At 36.5% G+C, this 24492-nt stretch overlaps 1 protein-coding gene across 1 annotated transcript in view; it reads right to left on the reverse strand.

Annotated features, from left to right (window-relative positions):
- The window catches only part of LOC137927489 (uncharacterized), a 93842-nt gene that overhangs the window by 2226 nt on the left and 67124 nt on the right, over positions 1-24492 (reverse strand). The window contains exons 3-7 of the mRNA XM_068771305.1: positions 16612-17420; positions 4751-4878; positions 2804-2937; positions 1853-1988; positions 590-696 (exon numbers count right to left, since the gene is read on the reverse strand). Of these exons, the coding sequence (XP_068627406.1) occupies positions 590-696; positions 1853-1988; positions 2804-2937; positions 4751-4878; positions 16612-17420 (1314 nt within the window). The remainder of the gene's footprint in view (positions 1-589; positions 697-1852; positions 1989-2803; positions 2938-4750; positions 4879-16611; positions 17421-24492) is intronic.

Below are 24492 nucleotides of genomic sequence, written 5' to 3' on the forward strand. Positions count from 1 at the left end.
TCAATCCAGAAATAAGATTTTTTTATGGCCCCCGCTAATGAGGGCCTCTCTTTGGAAAGGATAGGGACATTTTTTATCTTATTAATCTTTTTCACAGTCTTTTATTTTCATTCCCTACTGACGTAATTCTTCACATGATCTATCGTTCCATTCTTTCTTTCCACAATTCACTTCTCTTTAGTTCTAATTCTCCTTCATACCTCGCCTTCTTATTTTACAATGTTGTTTACTTTATTTCACATTTTTTCCAGTTTAACCTATTACTTTACAAAAATCGAGAAACAATTCCCTACTTTTGATATCTTCTAACATGGAGGCGACGTTTCCCTCGTTTATTTTTACGCTCAACCTGCGTTCGGTGTCGACTCGGCGTCCTTCGAATGCGGGACAGTCGGCTACCAGGTGGAACTCGGTCTGGTCCACGCCCGGTTTTCAGAAACACGAGGGATCCTCCTTGAGTTTAAACCGGTGAAGGTACTCGGAGAATACCCCGTGCCAAAATTCAGATTAGAATGGTTGGGCTTACTCTGGAACACACTGGTGACCTAGTGTGTCCCAGGGTAGGCCCAGCAGATGGTTGAAAACTCACCCCTCTCCAGACGTCTGCATCTCCATGCTGCAGTAACACATGCAGCGTGTGGAGCTTGGGTGTGTCTGCAGAGTGCAGGCTGCAGGCGACGTGTAGTGCTGTGTATCCTGTAATTAATAATTTTTTTTTCTTATAGTAGACAATTGCATTTCTCAATGGCACTCTATGATTAGGTAAACAATAATAACAAATAAACCAATATTATTTTGTACCATAAAACATCATCATCATTATCATCATATCAGCTGATATTCGCTGACTGTAAGGCATCCCCCACATATCTCCACGATGACCGGTCATGCGTCACCCCTTAGCAACTGACTTCCCGGCAAAAGTCGAAAAATAGCTTTAATAACTTTTTTTTATGAATTTCTTATGTCTGCAACTTCGACATTTACTGATGATAATTCAAAGGCATTCGATATATATATATATGCAACTAAAACTGTCGTCTGCTAATTGGTAGGTAGCATATATCATTGCCACGTCTACAGGAAAATCTTTCGGCTCCAAAACGTAATAAAAAATGTGTTTCAAAATAATTTTGGTAACACTGCTCACAGCGCCATCTGTTGACGTAAGTATTTTACAGTCACGGCTTCACATATATAATCATCACCAAAAAATCAATCAGTGCCTGTTCCAAAGCACTGAAGATCATCGAAAGTATTTATTAGGGAGACCGGAAAGTAATGTCTCTTTCTCAAGTAAAATTCACACGACTACATTTTTCACAAATTTTTATTTCTAATCAACACTATATTCACCTTCGTCATCAACCTTTTGCCGTCTAGTATACAAATCAAAGCCGGAGCTGTAACAATTCAATGTTATTCTTATGTTTTTTTCTGTAAAATGTGTCGATAGAAACTACATTATTTTCTGGTCTCCCTAATATTTTTGCTGGATAGAAATCCCATATAACTCTTCCTTTAGATTAGAGGTTCCTACAATTTTTATCAAAGACATCTGACACTAGTTCTGATGAATACCATGCAGCTAAATTAGCTTTATTAGTAAAACTAGACAGAGTATGTGAAGATTATATGTTTAGAAACACATCACAAGTTGTATACTGAACATGTAACATGCAAGTTTTACAATTAAGAGTCTTGAGCTGAACTGAACTTCTTAAAATATTGTCTGCCATCGTTTTAGTTCTTCATCATTATCACGCCATCGTAGACCCTCTGGATCCTTCTGGAATTAAGGCCAGGAGTTGAAGATGTTCAGAGATTTCCATTAGAAGGTGGTATTACTTACCGTCGGTATTAGTGTGGTGGATGTCAAAGAGTGGCAGTTCACCGTCTCCCTTCCTCACCAGTTCGCTGAGAGCGTCAGCGCAGGCGTCTCCTGCGCGAACGCACGCAATCAGCAGATTATCACCACGAGCATCCACCTGGAAAACAATTTTTTGTTGGGTACATACAATACTTTACTTTTTTCACTTAACATTATGCAAATGTCACTAAGAACTTCTTCATGTCGTGGGAGCTAACTTTTGGATGATCAACTATCTTAATCTAAATTTGAGCAGTGGTAGCTTAGCGGTGGAGAACTGGGACTTGCGATCGCTGGTTGAGATTTTGACTCCCAGGATACAATCTTATATAATTCAATCTTTGTGAATCTATTATATATGCGTCCTCTGCGTACCATAATACCACACAGGGATCAACAACCCACCTGCTAACCGTGGCGTGGTATATCATCCCATATGTTTGAGGGAGGCCTATACCTTTCAGTGTGTGTTTATGGGTTAAAACGACAAAAACCCAAATATTTTCGCTATTATTATTTTTCTCTTGCGCTCAACTAACGGGAATGTAATCAATTTACGCATTATACTTACTCGTATAACACCTGAGTCGAAAGTAACTGAATTGGTAACAAATGCTAAGATTACAAGTTGAAATACAAAAGTTATTTGCGAAAGGTGTAGATTAAGAAATGGAGTACCATAACATGTTCAGTACAAACGCAGCTTAGGACCCAGACAGTGCAACATAGTGGACAAAATAGACCACTAATGGGGTCTAAGAGTTATGGAGAGAAGACCACGGGCGGCGGGACATTTACCAGGTGTATAGATGACTTTGTTAAGGTTGTTTAAATATGCTGGATGCAGGCAAGACGCGAGGAGGGGGGGGGGGGTATATTCAGTTTTTGAACTCCTATGGCTGAAATGATGGATGGATGATGTGTTAAATTTACCTCATGAAACACGTGGTCACTCGGTTGCGGTGGCTGGCTGTGTTTCAATGCAGTTCTTACGCACTGCACTAGATACCGCGTGAGTATGGGCCGGCGGTGGCATCGCAGAGCCGCAGACTTTATGAGGCTCAAACCTGAGGACGAATGCAATTCATCATCTCAAACTCTATGGAACTGTTAAGGACATCAAAATTATAAATATTTTAGAATTCAAACAAAACATTTTCTATATCAGAGATTTCCAGATTTTTTTTTAAAAAAATTAGCTGGTTCCCTTGGACTTTTTTTTTAAATGATACCTCCGCTATTGGGACCTCTTCTTCCACCCCTATTTTGTTGGGAACAGGGTTTTTTATTTCTTAACTATTTTTTCACATGATTTTTTTTCGTCTTCGTCTTCCATAGTTCACAATATCTTTTTTTCTTCCTTCTATTATTCCATAATTCCATCTTCCTTTCTCTCCCTTGGACTTTTACAAACATGTAAGCAACAAGAAAACTTATTTTTGTAATGTTGTTAAGGCTACACGTAGCGCCATCTATTGACGCACATCACATTCACGGCGTCACATATGTAAACATCATCAGAAAATCAATCAGTGATTACTCCAAAGTCCTGAATATCATCTAGGATATTATATATTTTATTGGAATAGATATATTACACAACTATTCCTCTAGACCTAAGGTTCATGGATTTTTTTAACCAAAGACCACTTTCAAAACATAGCTGGTTCCGTAGAAATATAGATATATTATATATACCTAAAACTCGACAAATATATATAAATAGGCTCAGAGAGTGCATACGGAGCAAAGGAGGTCCTACTCGATACTAAAGAAAAGCTCCCGGCAAGTTTATTAAAAACAAACAGTGACTATAAAAGTTTTTATTGACAGTCTACTTAGTGCTTTCTCTAAAAATGTGTATTTGAGTGTATTGCGATAAAATTAAACAATTCAAACGTTATTTTGTGTCTACTTAATGTGTAAAACCCTAATTCAACATCGACTAATTGTAAAAATTTAATAATCATGTATGCACATAAATTAAGGGGCAAAATGATGGTGGGCCCTATTTTGTTTTGAGTAGTATAAATGTTGAGTCTCTAATCACTGACATAAATCAAGGAGGAAAACTTACTGTGATAATAAAATTTGAAGATAAAATAAATAGATAAGGTGCTTACAAATACGAAGTAATAGAAAGACACTACTAGTAAATACTACCTGAGGCTTTGATATAATGTATTGTGATTTTTAAAAAATAAAAAGCTGTGATACCTTGGAAATGATGTTTAGGGATGAATGGTGATCTATAGAATGATACAATTTGTGATGAGAGAAAGTTGAAGAATAAAAGGAGAAATTGTAAAAATGAAAGCAAAATAAAATTGGAATATGCAAGTTTAATTCTACAGCTGCTGAGCGTTGAGTTATATTCTACGGGGGATGAATGTAAATTGGTGTAAAAGCCTTGGATATTTTTGCTGACAAATGAACTATAGATTGACCTTTTTAAAACTTTTACACTTATATATAACATCACCCTGTGTGTTAATGTATCAGAAGAGAGCGACTCTGATATTAGATCACTAAAATCAAAAAATAAATATTATAGCATCAGATAGTGATGACAATTTGAAAGAAGAATGGAACGAACATGATAGCACCAGGGTTTCCGGACAAGTAAGAGATCACGTTTTAGAAAAAATAGTCAATGCCAGAAAAGCAAAATCGACTAAAGTGTGTAGAGTATGTTCTTCATAGGAAATACGAAGCGAAACTAGATATATTTGTTAAAGTTGTTATGTAAGTACGTAGGTGATTGATATACTGCTTATCATATAATATTAAAAGTTGAATGAAATAATAGCCAGTGACATGAGATATTTTTTTCTGTCAAATTGCCAACAATGTGTTAAGTAACAAAATAAATAAACTCACCAAAATCACCGATAAATAAATCAGACTTCTGCGCCATCACTCGTTCGCAGATAAGACTAAACAAGGCCAGCTGGAAGTCTTCCTCCTTCTCACTCGCAGACAGACTGAGAACAATGTGGTGAAGAACTCTGGAATAGAAATTTGTGTCTTTATATTTGACGTCAGGTCACCGCGTTCATTACATAATTCTTATAATAGGAATTGATCGTGCGGAGCTTCGGTATTCTTGGGTTCAACTTTCGATCCGGTGCAAACATATTTTATTTGATGGAATCAGGCGTTATTTTGCAGAAGTCTATCCTAAGTAAGAACCACAGTGTTTGGCACTAATCGGTGTAACATAACTCCTGAAGATGCCCCGTGGAGGGGTGAAACACGTGTTGAGTAATTTAACAGTGGCAGTTGTGTAATTCGCATTGTTTGCCGCATGCGCATTTATCAGCGGGCTGGCGGGCGGTGCACTTTGTTGCACGACTACCACTGCATGTGCGGAAGTGGCTCAATATTGGTCCTTTTCTTATATTTTATTTATTTATATGGTACTTGGGACCTTATGATTCTAAAGCGGAGGTCACGAACCGGCAAACGTAACGTCGGACAAACGGGTTTTTTTTATATATGGGCTTTGTTTTTGGGAGTCAGTCCTGTGGTATTAAGACGAGGAATTTATTTCTTAATATTTTATTTTCTATTTCACGTCTTACATTTTCTAGGAAACTTTGATTAATGAAGATAATGAATAATTTTAACGTCCTCGATTTGTCTTCGGTCCCTCTAACTTTTTGGCGACCTCCAGTGCCCGCTACGATTTTCGGGCGTTAAAAATCTGACGATTGCTTATCTATATATTTATATAGTGTACAAACTCATCACGATGGGATCTGGAACCATAAGCTTTCGAGACATGAAATTTAGTGTTAATATACCTTTTATCGAGTAGAAGTCGGCTAAGGATGGATTTTTAAGAAAAATTACTTGCAAATGGTAGCAGTAGCGTTTATAAAAATAATTTGTCCTAAATTTAAAACTTTGGCAAAATATTTTTTGGTATGTTTTTTTTTACAGTGGCCCCGCCCCCATTTATTATTTTTTTTGGTGTGTAAAAAATTTACAAAAATATATTTTATGAAATTACATTCGCGAGGGGCAGTGCGAGCTACTTTTTTAACACTTTCTTATACGCGTTTTACCACCAACTCGCCTGATGGAAAGCGACGATGTGGTCTAATATGAAACATGCAGACTCAGTGGGTAAGTACCCACTGAGTCTGCATGTTTCACTTCACTCTGACCCTGAAGATCTGGGTTATAATTCTCGGGAAATAAGGCAACGTCTAGATCGGTCCATGCTCTCCACTATGTGCAGATTTAAAACGATGAGCTGAAGCGCTTGGTACGTCCCCATGGAAACTAGTGTAATAAAATTGGTAGCGACTACTTCGAGGAGGTTGGGAGACAGCCTGTTATTTAAATAATTTGATTCTGGTAATATTCTTATAAATGAACGTGGCACGAAATGTAATTTCTATAATTCTATAACTTTTTTCATAGTATTTTAGGGATGCATTCAATCTATCCACGGAATTGGATTTGTGAACGTGATTTAAATCAAAACCGGTGTATCATACTCGATTAGTTCACTCCAAAAATAATCAAAATCCACCGTTACACCATCACGCTTGGTTACTTTTACCGCATTGTCATTGTAAAGCAAATTTTGTTCCGTACTATTCAGTTTACCAACCAATATAATCAACGTTCATTAATAAAAAAACAGTGGTCACCCTACAACGGAGTACTGCTATGCGTATCGATGTAAACCGCAAACTGATCTCTATAATAAGCTGTCCATGAGTTTAGTTATCTATTCCAGGACAAATTATTTTTTTAATTTCAGTAGCCTAGAAATACTGGGTGGTTGATTATAAATGTAAAACCTGTAATGAGGTGAAGTTTTAGGTTATTTGCTGCCGATTAATGTATGGGGAATCTGCACTATCGACGATATAGACATGGTCACAGTAAGTCGCTGGATGTGGACAGTGCAGGATCGGTCATCGTGGCGATCTTAAGAGGAAGTAGTGGGCATATATCTGCTGAAAAGAAGAAGTAGAATGTATGGTACACCAACAGGAGTAATGAGGTCTAAAGTAAGAGATACACCTTTCAGTGCCTTGTCATTGGTAACATTCATTGGTTTTAGAACTTACTAAGGTACTAGGATATTAGACGTGATATTTAGAAGTACACCAATACCTCACTTTGCGTCGTAGTTACGTTCGTCGAAATGCCGCAAAGTGAGTTAAGATTTTCTATAGCAAACCATGTAAAGATCGAAGATAGGTTCCAGGGTTACGAAAATACTACTTTTTAAAAAGAAAATTGAACAAAGAAAACATTTTAAAAAACAAAAATAATATTACTCTGCCAATTATTAAATTTAAAAATATTTACCTTTTTTGCAACCAGAAACAACACGTAAAAATTTATAATTCTCTTTTAAAAAAAGCACAATACATCACATTACAACACACTACGTAATTGAAACTGAACTCTAAAATTAGCAAAATAAAGTGAAAATAAAACTGTATTCAAATTGCGCTGTGTTTAGTTAGAAAAGGAATCCCCGAGTTTTGATGGCATGCCGCAATTAGAAACAAAAGTGTTGCTATCTTTTAGACAAAATAGAAAATTAAAAAAAAAATTAAAGACTCGAACCCAAAACAACGCAACCTCGAAAATATAGCGACGCACAGTGAAAATTTGTGCTAATTAAGCAGCGACGCAACTTCGAAAAAAACGCAAAACGAAACGACGCAAAGCGAGGTATTGATGTATTCCCAACGCTGCTACGATAATATTATTTCTGTTAATTTATTTATTATTAATTGAAACCGTCTTCATATTTTATCAGCGATAATTACTTTAATTTATTAAAACTTTAATAACTTAAGGATATTATTAGTGATAAACAAAAATAAGATAATATCAGTGGACGCAAGCTCCGAGATTACAACGAAATTAAATTTTAAATATTATTAATTCAATTAAATATGATAAGATAAACAAAGACATTAAAGCCGTTTATCAAAATTAACAGTAATTGTTTCGGATTAGGTACGACAAGTGCTGTAGATCGCTGTCTTTGAGCGGTTGAGAGTTTGTATCATTTTAGTTTGGTATTCGATTTTGCCTTGGTCTTTTTTGAATCCGGTGAACTAAAACACTATTGCGACTATAAAATACTCAAACTTTTAATAAAATTATTGTGTAATATAATTACATATCTAATAATGAATCTTGACAAAATTAAAAATATTAACACCATTTTTTTGGCGGCTTGTTCACAGCTGGGACAAGTTTAAAAATAAAAGGTTGTCAAATATCTCCCTTCCGCCTTTTTGTCTTTTGAATTTCGCGGCTATGTACAAAGCGCTACAGAGCTCGTATCTGGCAATACTATACATAATTTGAAAGGTCTTGACATAACCTACAAAACGACGCTATGCATGATTAGTTTGGATATTGCGTTCAACAGTTATAGACGTGTAAACATGGAGTTCACTAACGCCGAAATTCGCGCTATTTTAAAGTTTTCCTTCGTTAAAGGCAAATCCGCTAGAGAAACGTTCCGTGAGATTATTGGTGTTTTGGGGGATGGTACTCTATCACTTCGAACCGCAGAGGAATGGTTTCGACGATTCAGAGCCGGCGAAAACGACATCATGGATAAGCCAGTCGGCGGGAGACCTGTGACGACAAATACCGATCAAATCATGGACTACATCGAGTTAGACCGGCATGTGGCATCTCGTGACATCGCCCAGGAGATGGGAGTTTGTCACCAAACCATTTTAAACCATCTGCAGAAGGCTGGATACAAAAAAAGCTTGATGTTTGGGTGCCGCATGATTTGACGCAAAAAAACCTTCTGGACCGAATCAACGCCTGCGATATGCTGCTGAAACGGAACGAACTCGACCCATTCTTGAAGCGGATGGTGACTGGCGACGAAAAATGGATCACATACGACAATATCAAGCGAAAACGGTCGTGGTCGAAGGCCTGATCGTCCCAAACAGTGGCCAAGCCGGGATTGACGGCCAAGAAGGTTTTGCTGTGTGTTTGGTGGGATTGGAAGGGAATCATCCACTATGAGCTGCTCCTATATGGCCAGACGCTTAATTCTACCATCTACTGCGAACAACTGGACCGCTTGAAGCAGGCGGTCGACCAGAAGCGTCCAGAATTGGCCAACAGGAAGGGTGTAGTGTTCCACTAGGACAACGCCAGACCACACACTTCGTTGATGACTCGTCAGAAGCTACGGGAGCTCGGATGGGAGGTTTTATCACATCCACCATATAGCCCGGACATAGCGCCAAGTGATTACCACCTGTTCCTGTCCATGGCGAACGCCCTTGGTGGTGTAAAGTTGAACTCAAAAGAGGTTTGTGAAAAGTGGCTGTCCGAGTTCTTCGCAAATAAGGAGGGGGGCTTCTACGGGGGAGGTATTATGAAGCCTGTTTCACCTTTACTTAGTTCGATTCAAAACAAGCACACGATATACAGAAAATCTTTGCATATATTATCGAAGGTTGTTAGATGAGTTGACGGAATAATCATGATTATATATATATATATATGTACATACACATATATATATATATATATATATATATATAAATAGTACAAGAATCCTTATAAAGCATATAGAATTTATTAAAAGTTTATCATACAAAAAATATTTATAATTTTACTACAAGATAAAGGATTTTCACAGTATAGCTTTGTTATTAATTACTCGTATCTACTGTATTACAAGAAAAACCCGTCATATTTTCTTGTGGGTTTCTCAGATCGATATAAATGCACACCGTTGTTTTATTCTATTTTGAAGGTCGTCACTTGTTTAGGCGCTTAATCAGAATCTATTCTATTATTTGGTCCACAACTGGGAATATAATCCAAAAAAGTTAGATAAGCAATTACTTTTGCGATTCGTACAACATTACTAAATATAAAATTGAAGAGAACTGAAGGGTACGTGATGTTGATACAATTTACTTGTCCGATCGTATTCCAGTTGAACAATGACTATGATAATAAATTGTAAAAGAATATTATGGGCTAACATTCTTTTGTTCGAAAAAATTGCAAGCAATTACATTTTAAAACCCTAACCGTCAATCTTCTGATAATGTACGTGAATATTATCTATAAATAATTTAAAATGTACAGTAATATAAATAAACACGGACAGTCCGATAACTATTTACGGCATGGACACCCTACTCCATGATACGAACTCAGTTACTGCTGTAATTACGAGTCATAAGTGCTATTTAAAGCGACTGATTCAATTTATGCGCCCGTTTCGGGGGCCACGGTGGGACAAGGTCGAGATACCAGACACGGTGTTTAGGCGACCCGGTATATTAGCATAATAAAATGCCGTATTTACTTCTAAATAGGCATACACACACCGTCATTTAAGCTATAGTACGTGCACAGCTGGACACTGAATTCTTTATAGATTTCTAATACAGCCGACAGGAAGCTGCTGGCTTTGAGTATTTTATGATCACCTTAAAAAGGCCATCTGTCCTTCTCTTTTTTATAATCCCGCTATTGAGTGCCTCTCGCTCTCTCCTATCGTATTTATGGGACAGGGCATTACAATCTTATATATAATATATATCATCCTTAATTTCAATTTACTTTCACAATTAAACAATTTTTGCACATTTACATAGGTTTCTGTTTTATTTACTTTAGCTTTGCTTATTTTACATTAGTATTTTTTTCTATTCCCTTAGTTTATTAGCCGACCTGTGCTATTTTCACCTTTGTTCCTATTAATCACGTTCTCAATTATCGTTCTACAACATTTGAGGAACCATGTCCACCTTGCACCAGCAGGATTTGTATTTAAACTACTTCATATATGGATATCTATGTTTAGTCTCTAATCACTGATATAAATCAAGTAGGAAAACTTACTGTGATAATAAAATTTTAAGATAAAATAAATACATAGATAAGGTGTTTACAAATACGAAGTAAAAGAAAGACACTACTAGTAAATACTACCTGAGGCTTTGATATCGTGTATTGTGATTATCAAAAATAAAAAGCTTTGATATCTTGGAAATGTTTAGGGATGAATGGTGATCTAAAGAATGTTACAATTTCTGATGAGAGAAAGATGAAGAATAGAAGAAGAAATTTTAAAAATGAAAGGAAAAAATAAAATAAAAATTTTAACCTTAAAAAGATTATCAAAACCTCTGTAAACAAGTTCCTATTCTACTTATAGTGCTGAACGAGAGGTCCCCAAAATCCGAAGGGCTAAAAAAAAAAAAATTAAATTTTGACATTAAATTAAAAATTTATAGAAATCGAAAATAAGGAAACATTGTTTGCTATGTATTTTTTAAAAAAAAATATATGATTTTGTCAATCGCCTGTTTTCTCGTGTGCGTCTTGTAAAATGTGTCCTTGCTTCTGATTGTTTATAGAATGAAGACCAAGAACTAGTAGGCGCAGTGTAAAACATCTACTCAAGAGATGGACAGACATTGTTAACCCTTTCCTTACCGCAGTACGCTCCGAAGTGACGCTACTGAACCGTGCATGTGCGCCGCGAATTGCACATTGCATGGCGGTAAGCTGATGTACGAATTTTCTCATTTTTGTTACATATTTAAAGGTTTTACTGGTATATTAATTAAAAATACAAGTTAGGATAATTGTTGGTAATTTATTTCTCTGTGATAAATCTTAAAACAGGGATCTACACATAAGCCCACAATACAAGGTGGATGCCAGCTAACTCCAGGGCTGGTACACGCGCTCGTAACGATACGGTTATGGTCGTAATAAGACACTTGATGCAGACCGCATTCAAACGTTCGTATTAACCCTTAAATGCATGACTTATTTTATATATATACTAGCTGATCCCGCAAACGTTGTTTTGCAAAAAAAATAAGTTTTTAATTAACAAATAAAAAATAAGGGATAATCGTAGAGGGGTGAAAATTGAGGGTTGTATGTATTTTGGTATTCTGTATCATAATAAAATAAAAACCAAAAAATTTGTTTAAAAAAAAAATTAGGGGTGGACCACCCTTGTCACTTAGGAGTATGGAAAATAGATAGTAGCCGATTCTCATACCTACTGAATACGCATATAAAATTTGGTAAAAATCGGTCGAGCCGTTTCAGAGGAGTTCAAGTTCGAACACTATGACACGAGAATTTTATATATATAAATATATATATATATATCTTGCAGATAAGTACGCTACAATGCAGGGCAAAATAGAATATATACACATAAAACACTTTTTTAAAAAAGAATCCTTATGTTGCAGATATACAACACTATGCATTTACTTTAAAAAAAACTTTCAGGTGTAGTAATTTTACTTTCAAGTGGTATGTTGCAGTTTTTCCTCATATGCATTTAAGGGTTAAAAACCTATCGGAGAGGGTTGTGCCCAACAGTGGACGTTTTATGGTTGAAACGATGATAAGAAATAAGCTCAAGGTAAACGGAACAAACCAGAGGTCGCCTAAAAATACGGGTCTAAACAACTTTGATAAGTATAATAAGGAAAGATTTTAACTGTACATTAGCTTGTATTGTATAAAAAAAATTTTAAACAATGTAACTTTGAATAAAGAACATTAGAACACCAAGAATTAAAAATGCAATGACACATAATGTGAAGAACGAAAGAGGAAAAAATAAAAAAAGTAAATGAAAAATTTATCCATGTCCCAAAAATAAGATAAGAAAACGAGGTCTCCACTAACAGAGGAGATTAAAAAAAAAGGTAAACTTCGATTTAATTTAAAAACAGGTCCTTGCCGGTGGTAATTTTTTACTTATAGTGTTCAAACAGAGATTTAAATGTGTGTATTCTTACTCGAATAAAGATATTTTGAATATTTTGATATTTATTACCGCAATAAAGTATTTATTCGCATATACATTGCTGCGATCAATTCATTGTAAACATAAATAAATTTTACAGAAACTCATATTCTCGGAAAACGTTAGATATTTTTTTACACGAAACTATCATTAAAGTTTATCGATGGAAGCTATTAATAATATTGAACATACAACATACTACGTCAATGTTTTTTGTGATGTCTTACATTGAAAACAATCGACTTTGAAATAGATTTATGCAAGACTCTTGTTTGAATTTTAATTTTTTTCATCGGGGCTGACGCAAGTCTGCATCGGAAATCGATTTTATATCTTTTTAAACAAATTAGCGACACGAGTATTAGCTTTATTCAGTTCTAATGTTATATGTATTTATTCACGTATATGTACATATATATGTATTTATATATGTGTTTATTCACGGCATCGAAGTAACCCTTAATAGCCTGATTTACTAAAGTGATTTTTTTTAAATATTACTGTGTTTGCTTGAGGGTCTAGATGAAGGGAAAAATATATATTTTTTAATTTCGTTGGAAAGAATATTATACAACAGTAAAATTCGTACAGCCAACCTATAAAAAAACTAATAGTAATGTGAACATTCGATTTAAAAGATTGGTATCAAAATTGAAACTCTAGGCTATTAAGGGTTAATAAATAGTCACGGACGAATAATAATTATTTGTAACTACGCAAATATAGCTTCTCTTTGACAGTCGGTATGGTGCTGACAATCGCTTTGTTATCGCTTCGTATCGCTGACGAGACGTCAAACGACATACCCCCCGACCTTCCTCGAAACGAGTCCATTAGTACCGCAGGCAAGTAATTTCTGGAAGGTTCTACGTCTTCCCAGTAAAGAAACAATAAAGCCACCAAAAAGAATACCTCTATTGTAGTAGCTGCTGTGAAAAAGACTCGCACTAAGCCCGCGTAAGTTGCCTTAACCCCAACTCCGCTTTTTTGATGTCGAACCGTCAGCCCCGACTGGCTCGTTAGTCGAATTCGTTCTTTGTTCGCGTTGGTCTCCTTTTTTTCGGCAAACTTCACAGTAATATGATATGACAGGCTTTATCGGTTTTAAAACACAGCTAACGTCCACGGATCACGTGAACAGAGTTGTTTATTCTTGAACCTGGGCGAATATTTGCAATTACCGGAATTACTTGTGATTGTGACAAAAAAAGTTGATGAAGTACTTTTTGTCTAATATTTTATGAATGTTAATTTTGTCCTCTTAAAAACACATTTATATTATCAAATACGCAAATGATCTATTAAAACTAGCTGATCCCGCAAACGTTGTATTGCAAAAAAATATTTTTAATTTTCAATTTGAAAATAAGGGTTGATCGTAGAGGGGTAAAAATTATAGTTATAGTAATTAGGGTTGTAAGTATTTTTGTATGTTGTATCATAAAAAAATAAAAACAAAAAATTTCGTAAAAAAAAAAAATTAAGGGTGAACAACCCTTATCACTTAGGGGAATGAAAAATAGATAGTGGCCGATTCTCAGACCTACTAAATACGCATATAAAATTTGGTAAAAATCGGTCAAGCCGTTTCAGAGGAGTTCAAGTTCGAACACCGTGACACGAGAATTTTATATATTAGATATATATTTACCTCTTGCAAGAAGCTAATATTTACAATGGAAACAAGATTTCTATATTGGAACAATTTATGTGAATATTTTTCTTTAACGACTTGTAGCTACAAAAACTAGACACTATGTAATAAAACCTTTTCGATTAATTTAAATAGAAAATAATTTAAAATAAGAACACATCCAAAATAAATATCTATCGACACACACATTGCCTATAAATATATTAGCAAAATCTCGTGCGTAATAAACCTAACAGACCTGAACAGAACTATTGATTTGTTAGATCATATCTAATATATAAAATTCTCATGTCACGGTGTTCGAACTTGAACTCCTCCGAAACGGCTTGACCGATTTTTACCAAATTTTATATGCGTATTTAGTAGGTCTGAGAATCGGCCACTATCTATTTTTCATTCCCCTATGTGATAAGGGTGGTCCACCCCTAAATTTTATTTTTAATTTTTTAGACAATTTTTGGTTTTTATTTTATTATGATACAGCATACAAAAATACATACAAACCTAAATCTTCACCCCTCTGCGATCAACCCTTATCTTACATTTGTTAATTAAAAACTTTAATTTTTTTGCAAAACAACGTTTGCGGCTATCAGCTAGTATACCTATAATAATAACGATAATCCTGAAAATTTATAGAACTAAACATATTCGATAATAAGCCTGATAAAGAAGATTATGTTTAGTGATAACTGAACCCAGAGCTGTGTAGTCAGGTAGATGTTTACCAACCGCCGTGCCGCTAGGATTCCGCATTGATAATACAGTCACGACTCCGCGGACGGCAAGTGTTTCCCCGCGCGCAAAAAAACACTCTGAATGAATTCCAACAAGTAATTGATGCAAATGGCAAAATACATTACAACTTTTACTTCACTTACAAGGTGATTGGGTATAGGTTTAAAACCTTTAAAGACGTGAATGTATATATCAGGGGTGGCCAAACTCGCTTGACTCTGTGTTTGGCATTAATCGGTGTAACATAACTCCTGAAGATGCCCCGTGGAGGGGTGAAACACGTGTTGAGTAATTTGGCGGTGGCGGTTGTGTGATTCGCATTGTTTGCCGCATACACATTTATCAGCGGGCTGGCGGGCGGTGCACTTTATTGCACGACTACCAATGCATGTGCGGAAGTGGCTAAATATTGGTCCTTTTCTTACTTCTATATTTTAATTTATATATCCCGTCAACTCCTGGGAAATCGAAACAAATTACTGGTGTGAATAATTATTGGTATTATTCCACCATAAAGTTAACGAAATCCAAACCGCGATCATAATTAATTGTCATCTTTAGTGTTATTTGGAGGGCTGTCATATACGTGTGCCATTATTATACGAGTGTGTAACTTCAATACACAAATTGTGTACTTTTATTTAAATAATTTCAATTAATATGATTTTTGTGAAAATTGTTCTCTTGCGTGTTTTAAATGCGTATTCAATTGCGGCTCGAAAAAAATTTGAGTTTGGTCACCTCTGGTATAGATCATTTGTCAAATAATATATAATACACCTTATTAAAATATCAATGATTTTATAAACAATAGATAACGTAATGATAATAAAGTAAGAAAACGCCTTTTCCAAATTAAGATTATATCATATTAAAATTAAATATTATTTATTATCTGTCTTAGCTGAATTTAGTGTCAGAAGTTGCTCTTTCGAGGTCTAATAAAAAAAATTGATGTAACATATTTCAGTGTTTACTTTATACAGAATATTTGGAAATAGATGAAAAACTTTAAAGTTTATTGCGGATAAATGTATACATGAGCAATGGTTGCCCTGAAGTAAGAATTAAAACTTGCGATCCTTGGTCACGAGTTCCATTACCAGTATACAGTCTTACGTTTTTCACACTTTGTGCATTAATTATATAGAATTGTCGCTGCTCATAAATATGTTTCCAGAGAAAGTGCAGCAGCGTCATTTATGTAAGTTATGTTTTCTGTAGGTTTTTAAATTATAAAAAGCTAGTACCAAAAAATCAAATCACACATGAGATTCGCAGAAGAAGAGAGGTGACCGATGTAGCCCGAAGGATTACGTTCGTGCAGGCGATGGCAAATGGGGCCGAAAGGTTTTCGAGTGACGAACATTGGTAAACGCGGCGTGGGCAGGCCCACCACCAGGTAGACCGATGACATACTTAAGTTCAGTGCAAGACTGGTCATCATGACGATCTCTGGAGAAGGCCTTTGCGTTGCAGTGGACAACTATCCGCTAAAAAGAATAAAAACAAAACAATGCTCACCCGTATGCAGTCTTCAAATCCAAATTCGCCACCTTCACACACAGACCCTTCCGGTCTTCCATCTTCAGCTTCTCTATGTGTTCCAGAAAGATCTGTTTGCAAGCCTTCCTATTAATCTGACAGCATTCCTTCTTGGAGAATCCACTTGACATTTCCTTTTGCAGGTCTTTGTACTGTTTCATGGTCATCGAGGAAGTTGAGGACCTTTCCTTCTTCGATCTATCGAATGATTCGTTGTCTAAATTGGAGACGCAGCTCGGGTAGTCCAGGTTGCTGACTTCGTATGGTATTTCTTGGTACTTCTCGTTGTCGCTGTTGTAGAGCGGTGATGATAGTTCCGGGGACAGGGTATTGTAAGCGTCAGACATAGGGCTAGCCAGGGTTTCGGATCGGGGCGGAGTGGGAAAAATCGATGTTTTGTCCACGCGTGTGGTGTTGTCCTCAACGTAATCTGTTATGGAGGCAAGCTCGAGGTCGGTAAACTCTTCGTATGCCGCATGGTTAGCTGTGGAGAACTCTTCAATGGGGTTCGGTTCCGGCAGCGTAGGCTGATAGCTACTGATGATGTTGAACTCCTGAGATATCTCTTCTTCAGGGAAACCGTGAAGGATGTTCTTCGGTTCGGATGTCTTGAGGTACTCCATAGCGACTTGCCAGTAGCTCTCCTGGTCCTCGGAGTTCTGCGCAAAGTTCTGGACATTCTGTTCCACTTGCTTCAGCACGTAGTTGATTTCGGAGACGTAGTCTGTAGGCGTGCATTTGGTAAGTACGTGGCCGCCAGAGAAGGTTTGCTTGTTCACTTGGTTTATCTGAAAATAGGGAAATAGCTATTAAATGAGTTCGTATATAGCAGGGAAGTTCAACCTAAAGATCCACATGCGATATTTTTAAGGATTGTTTGTGACTCGCGATAAATGTACCAGAGAATGAAAAGGAGTATCATTCATGTAACATCTTCCGTATGTTTCAAAATGTCTTTTTATTTCATCATCACCACCATGCCAGCCGATAGACGTCCACTGCAAGGCTTTACCCAAAGATCGCCACGATGACAGGTCTTGCGCTGCCAGCATCCAGCGACTTCCTACCACCTTGACTATGCCGTTTATCCATCTAGGGGGGAGGGGGGGGGGATCCACGCCGCGTCTCCCGGCTCGTGGTCAACCTATCGCTCCGGATGTGCCCGGCCTTATGTGCAGTCAATATTGAACGAAAGTCAGTAAGACGATTGAAATAAATGCAGACGAAAGTACGATCCACCAAATGATTATATTACTAATTAAAATTAATTATATATAATCCAAAAAAATTATGTTAAAAGAAAATGAAACATTTAAATGTAAATATATGTGTGGTTTATATAATATCTCTATTAAGTATATTTTTATATGGTAATTTTTGATTGAAAAAAAAACATTTAATGAGTCAAAAACACAATAACTTGTTACTGTAATGAAAATTATAATTCAATAAATATTAAAGTGAAAATTGCTACAAAATTATTTTTCCAGTCACATCCCACACATATGTCTGCATTCATCTTAAAATTGTACGGAACGGTCAGACGAATGACTTTATTGATAAAGAAACACGTTTGATGTTATAAGTTGCAAATTTTAAAAACCCACGAAGGTTATTGAACTTTTTGCGACCTTTCCTTAAAAAAGGAAGTGTGCGAACATTTTTTATGTTCAATGATCGTTATAAATCAATTTTAGATTCAAGCTATAGCAGTGATGGTACAAATTATCGAATTTAAAAAGGTCATTACATTGTTATTGTCTTAAACCTATAGCCCAGTGATTCCCAGAGTGGTCTACATTGACACCTAGAGGTCTATGACAACCTGCAAGGTGTCTACGTCAACAAAAAAAAAATTGGGGGTCCATGAAATAAAAAAGGGGGTCCATGATAGTGGATCTCAACACATACACTAATAGTACCTATTTACTTACATCATACTATCTTATAATATCAAAACATTTACATTATTTATAAAAGTACCTATGAAGTAAAAAAATTATTATATATGTTATATGTATATGTATTATGGAATATAGCAAGGAAATTTTTAATATCCTTTCCATCGTCATACCTAGTGGAAACGGGGTTCAGCGCTGTTACCAATCTCCTAACGAAAAAAAGAATCAGACTGGACATCATTAGCTGAGGAGATTTAAGATTATTACAAAATTGATACCAAATGTTGATAATTTACTTTCAAAGCATCAGGTTCATCTTTCCCACTAAAAATTTTGACTTATTGCTTATATTATTTAATTTATAGTTTATTTTTTGTTTATTTAATGTTACGTATGTTTTACATAACTGATACAAAATTTTATTTTGAGTAGTTTTAATTTAAATTCAATTAATAAATGTATAAATTAACATGTGTTTTTACTTTAAGTTTTTAACACTAAACTTCACTACAGTTAGAAATTTACAGGAAATCAATATCAGGTAAGTAGGGTGTCTACCCAACACGGAAAAACATGGCAAGGAGTCTACGACACAAAAAATTTTGGGGAACTCTGCTATAGACGAACATACGAGGGTCAAACTGAAAGTTCTTAGAAAATCAAAAACTAAGCATTCTAGCAAGTTATTAGTTTTATTATAACTTTTCAAAATAGCGTCCATTTACATCAATACATCGCTGCATTCGATGGAACCATTGAGAAAAGCACCATGCCCACTCGGCCTTAGGGGTCTCTTCGACGGCGTTTTGAAACGCAGCCACTGCTTCTTCGGCGTCCATAAAATGTTTTCCTCGAAGTTTTTCTTTTATTTTCGGGAATAAATAAAAATCGCAGGGTGCGAGGTCGGGGCTATACGGCGGGTGACCCAGTAATTCCACGTCTGAGGTCGCCAAATAGTCGATCATTTGCCTGGCGGTGTGCGACGAGGCATTGTCGTGATGAAGGAGGATCCTGCTGCGAGGTCGTTTCTCTCGAACTTTTTCCAAGACAAGTGGCAAACAGTTGTTAGTGTACCACTCTGCATTAACCGTTTTCTGATCCTCTAAGACAACTGTCGCGTAATGACCTGTCTTTCCGAAGAACGAGGCCACCATCTTTTTTCCAACACTTCGACCTCTCTTCACTTTAGTTGGCAACTCTTCGGAAGGAAACATCCACTGAGCAGACTGTCTTTTGGTTTCCGGATCATAACAGTAAATCCAGCTTTCGTCACCCGTTAGTATGTCGAACACAGCATTTGAGTCACCTCCGTTAAATTTTTGGATCATTTCTCGGCACCAATCAACACGGCGGAGTTTTTGAGCCTCGGTCAAATTATGCGGTATCCAGCGGGCACAAAGCTTCCTGACCGCTAAATGTTCATGGAGGATTTTGTGCACTTGACTCATACCTATGCCTAGACTTGTCCGAATCTGCTGATAGGTCACTCTTTTGTCAGTCTCTATCATACGCCGCACAACACTGATATAGTCTTCAGTCGTCGCTGTAGAAGGCCGTCCCTCACGCAAATCATCGGTGAGATTAGTTCGACCACGTTTGAATTCATTAAACCAGTTGTAAACTGTGGCACGAGATGGGGCTTCATCGTGAAAAACCAATCGAAGTCTATCATAACTTTCTTGTTGACTTATATGACATCGAAAGTCATAAAAAATCATTGCACGAAAATTTTCTCGGCTTAAATTCATTCTGACGTGCACAGACAATTTTCAATTTGCCGCCAAATCGTAAAACAAATGACAAATGAATGAAATGTATACTCAATATTATTGGTAAAGAGTTCTATTTTTAAAATTTAAACTTATTTTTTTAATATAATGCTTTTAAGTTGCCAGTTCTAAAAATTTTCAGTTTGGCCCTCGTATGTAACGGACAGCCCTGTGGATTGGAAAGATGAAGTGACACTAGAGAGAGTAGGTAGGCTATATAGGCCTATGACTTACAACTAGGGGGACAAACGACCTTTTCAAAGCTGACTTATAGTTCTGGATGCAGGCTTTTATCCAGTCTCGTTGTAAATGCTCAGGGAAGGCCTATACCTACAGTGAACATCCTATAACTGGAATTATGGCGATGAATGGTTTTTGTATTATTGTTCTTCTACATCTTTCATGTATCCTTCTCTTTATTACCGAGGACCTGGATACGGAGTAACTTTTATTATTCCACCTTTTCCTTGGCATCGTGGATTTCTCATGATATCTCAAGGGTGAATAAAAATTGGTGGACGTTGGAACAATATTAAAGTCACTTGAGACAGTTTATACGCTGCCAAAATGATACTGGCCAGCAGTATTTGGAGCGCAAATTAAACATCTTTTTTGAGGAATGCAGTTTTAATCAAATTGTAACATATTGAGAAGGTCATCAATAAAAAAATTATAAGGTATAATCTTGTATATCTACCGAAACAAATACAAGCGTCTAGTGGAACTAATGTAAATATATACTAGGTAGTATTTCCAAGTGTCGAAAGAGATATTGATTCAGTTTACCAGGAGAATGTCGAGATATCATACTACGAAGAAGTTTGGTTTGTTTTTATATATGTATGTATTTCTCAGAGCGTTGCCAAAGTTTATCTTAGCTTCGATACGAATTCATTGTAAACACACGAACGGTGAATAATTTTACGTGGAATTCTACAACGCGATAGCATAGATATCTACATTAACCATCTGGCCTAAAAACACTGTATTATTCACAAGAAACGTGAACTTTAAAACGTGCGTATTACTAAACATTACGATATAATCTATGGTCTCGACACAAAATCTGAATTATATATATCTAGGTAGTTAGGTGTGCCTAATATGTGATGTACATTGTCTGAAGACGAAGGTCTTTGATCAATGTGTGTTGCCGGTGATGAGATACGGATCCGAGACGTGGTCGCTTACGACAGGCTTCATCAGAAGTCTCAAGGTCGCCAAGAGAGCAATAGAGAGAGCTATGCTTGGTGTTTCGCTGCGAGATTGATCTAGAAATGGAATACCAAGAATTGTTCATCTGAAGTAGCAGTGTACGTGGCACATTGCTCTTACAACTGATAGCCGTTGGGGCCTTAAGTTTAAGTGGTGATCACAAGTCTATTGTCTATTGTCCCATGTGAAGTTTTTGCTGTTAGCCTTGCGGCTTTTACAGCTTCATCGGAAACGAGTTCACGGAACGGAGGGGTCCGTGAACTATATAAAATTAAAGGGTTCTAGTTTCCGAACCCGTATCAGCACTCGGCGGGAGGAAGAGGAAGTCACACAGGTAGTGGCCGCGAGATAGTAGCAGCGGGGCTCACCCAGCCAGCCCTCGAGGACACAAACCCAGCGCGACCCAGTAGGCCGGTAGAACACGCGGCTAGCGCGCCTAAGTACGTCTGTCTAGTCAGTATTTAATGGAATCAGGCGTTACCTCGCGGAAGTCCATCCTAAGCAAGAAAAGGACCAACACTTAGCCACTTCCGCACATGCAGCGGCAGTCATGCAACAAAATGCACCGCCCACCAGCCCGCTGATAAATGCGTATCACACAACCGCCACCGCCAAATCACTCAACACGTGTTTCGCCCCTCCACAGGGCATCTTCAGGAGTTATGTTACACCGATTAGTGCCAAACAGTCTAGTAAGTGTTACTGATAGTGTACTGAATGAGGAGTTAAGTGTGGAGGGCAGCGTGGACCACTCAGTAATCCAAGGAAGGATACTGATCCTACCTCGGATCGCCCACGCTGTTCGCGGCGGCAGCGTCGAGAGGCCGTCGCCATTTACGTAACGGACGGTAGGAAGTGTGGTGAATGATTTTAAAGCATCGCACGCGTTTTTCCGTGCGATGAGCGGTCGCCAGTGGAGTCATAAATCTGTATACATGGCTTCTTCTGGGATCTATATCCCACACTAAATAGACCAACGACATAGATCGCCGGAAGTCGCTGGATGAGGGTATTGGAAGACTGGTCATAGTGGCGATCTTTGAGAGAGATGTACGCCTTGCAATGGGCGTCCATCGGCTGAAAATAGAGAGAAGAGAGCCACGCGTGTTACAAAGATTCTATATCTTGTATCTATCGTGGTGCAAGCAATGTTTATTATCATTTAATTGTAAGAATGCATTTACACTCAAATATTTTTTTACACTAGTTTTTTTTTGCAGCAATCTCCAAAAACCTATTTTCTTATACTATACGGAGTATTAAAATTTTAACGTGTAGTTGTATGTTTTGAATTATACCAACAACTAGAGAAAATAAAAAACCAGCCGCTAATAAGATATAAACCTATTAATAACTCGAACGAAATTCTTAAAGACCTGCAGTAGTTGTAAATATATCTGTCGCAACTTCTGATGATATCATTTTTGGTCCAGTTCTTAGTATAGGCAGTGGCGTACCTAGAACTTTTGCCGCCCGGGGCGATCTCCAGTTTGCCGCCCTTTCTATTATAAGTCAATCAAATAATGGTTTTTAATATATAAATAAATAATTAACACTTAAATAAATTATTAAGTTATTTAATCAATATTAATTAATAGACAGAGTAAATTTTTTTAGACATTTTTGTATGCACTCGTAAATATATTTATATAATATCTACTCTTCTAGCTTTCATACTAGAAAAATCGTGTATAATGCTCTCAAAATTTATATTATTTGTAATTTCTTGTTCTTTTGACAATATTGCAAGATTTTGTAATCCTAATTGACTCATTGTAGAACGAAGATAATTTTTTATTAACTTAAATTTTGAGAAGCTTCTTTCGCAACTGGCGACACTAATTGAAATTGTTAAAAAATTTTTTAACAAAATTACAATGTTGGGAACAGAATTTTTCAACCTATACTGCTGAATAAATTTTAGCAGATCGAGAGGGCCCTTCTCCCCCTTTTTCTAATGTTTTGCCTCTTTTTTTAGTGTAGGTACAGCCATAAAAACGAGGATCCTTTTTCTTTCAATATGGAACTGTTCTTTATCAATGTCAATCAAGTCATTTATTTGACATTCAAATTCTTCATTTAGTAGGTTACACGGTATTATACACGAATATTTTCTTACAAGGCCATGCAACTGATCGAAGCGTTCTTTTATTTCCTTTATAATTCTGTCCATAGATGAAAACATTTCTCTTCGTACTTCTTCTTGTAAGGATAGCCCCACGTCTCCACGTCGAATTTTCCCCACTCATATTTTTTCTCCTTCTAACTCAACGCTCAGTCGATATCTCCAACTCTTCACAAATTATTTTGGCTGCTATAACAGCGTTTTGTACTAGCGTATCTCTTTGTTCCATGAAATGTGTTTGCAAAGAATTTAGTTTTATATTTTATGTCATTGGTGGACATTCAACCCTTTTACTTACAAGTATTTTTGAGCGTCCTTAATTTCCAAAAAGACGGGTTCCCATAAATGAAGGTAACATAGAAAAGAAAAAGATTGCATAGAATTGAGTAATATTCCAGCATCTGATCTCGTTTTACTATTTTCTTCTTCTAATAATCATTTATTATTCAAGAAAGAAAATAAATTTGAAATGAATAAGTTGCTTTTTACAACTATAAGTAAATACAAAAAATGCCGCCCCAAGGCAAGTGCCGCCCGGTGCGGACCGCACCCACCGCCCCCCCCCCTAGGTACGCCACTGAATATAGGTATAGGTGCACGCTTGTTATCAAGTAGCGATGTATAGTTTGCAAAATCGATTTTTATTCCGCATTTAGATTTGAAATTCATGTCCTATACCTATGAATTGAATTTGTGCAGTACACAAAGATATTTTTTTTGTAATAACAATTAATTGCTTTCCAGATAAGAGAATGATGAGATGAGATTAGGCCTTTCGTCTGCACTCGCCAACCCGTAATGTCAAGTACCTTCACGAATCATGTGAAAATATATCAAGAGGACTGGAAAG

The sequence above is a fragment of the Battus philenor genome, unplaced genomic scaffold (genome assembly GCF_028537555.1).
Source record: "Battus philenor isolate CCGP_79_NKW_IND1 unplaced genomic scaffold, ilBatPhil1.0.hap1 SCAF_30, whole genome shotgun sequence".
NCBI lineage: Eukaryota > Metazoa > Arthropoda > Insecta > Lepidoptera > Papilionidae > Battus > Battus philenor.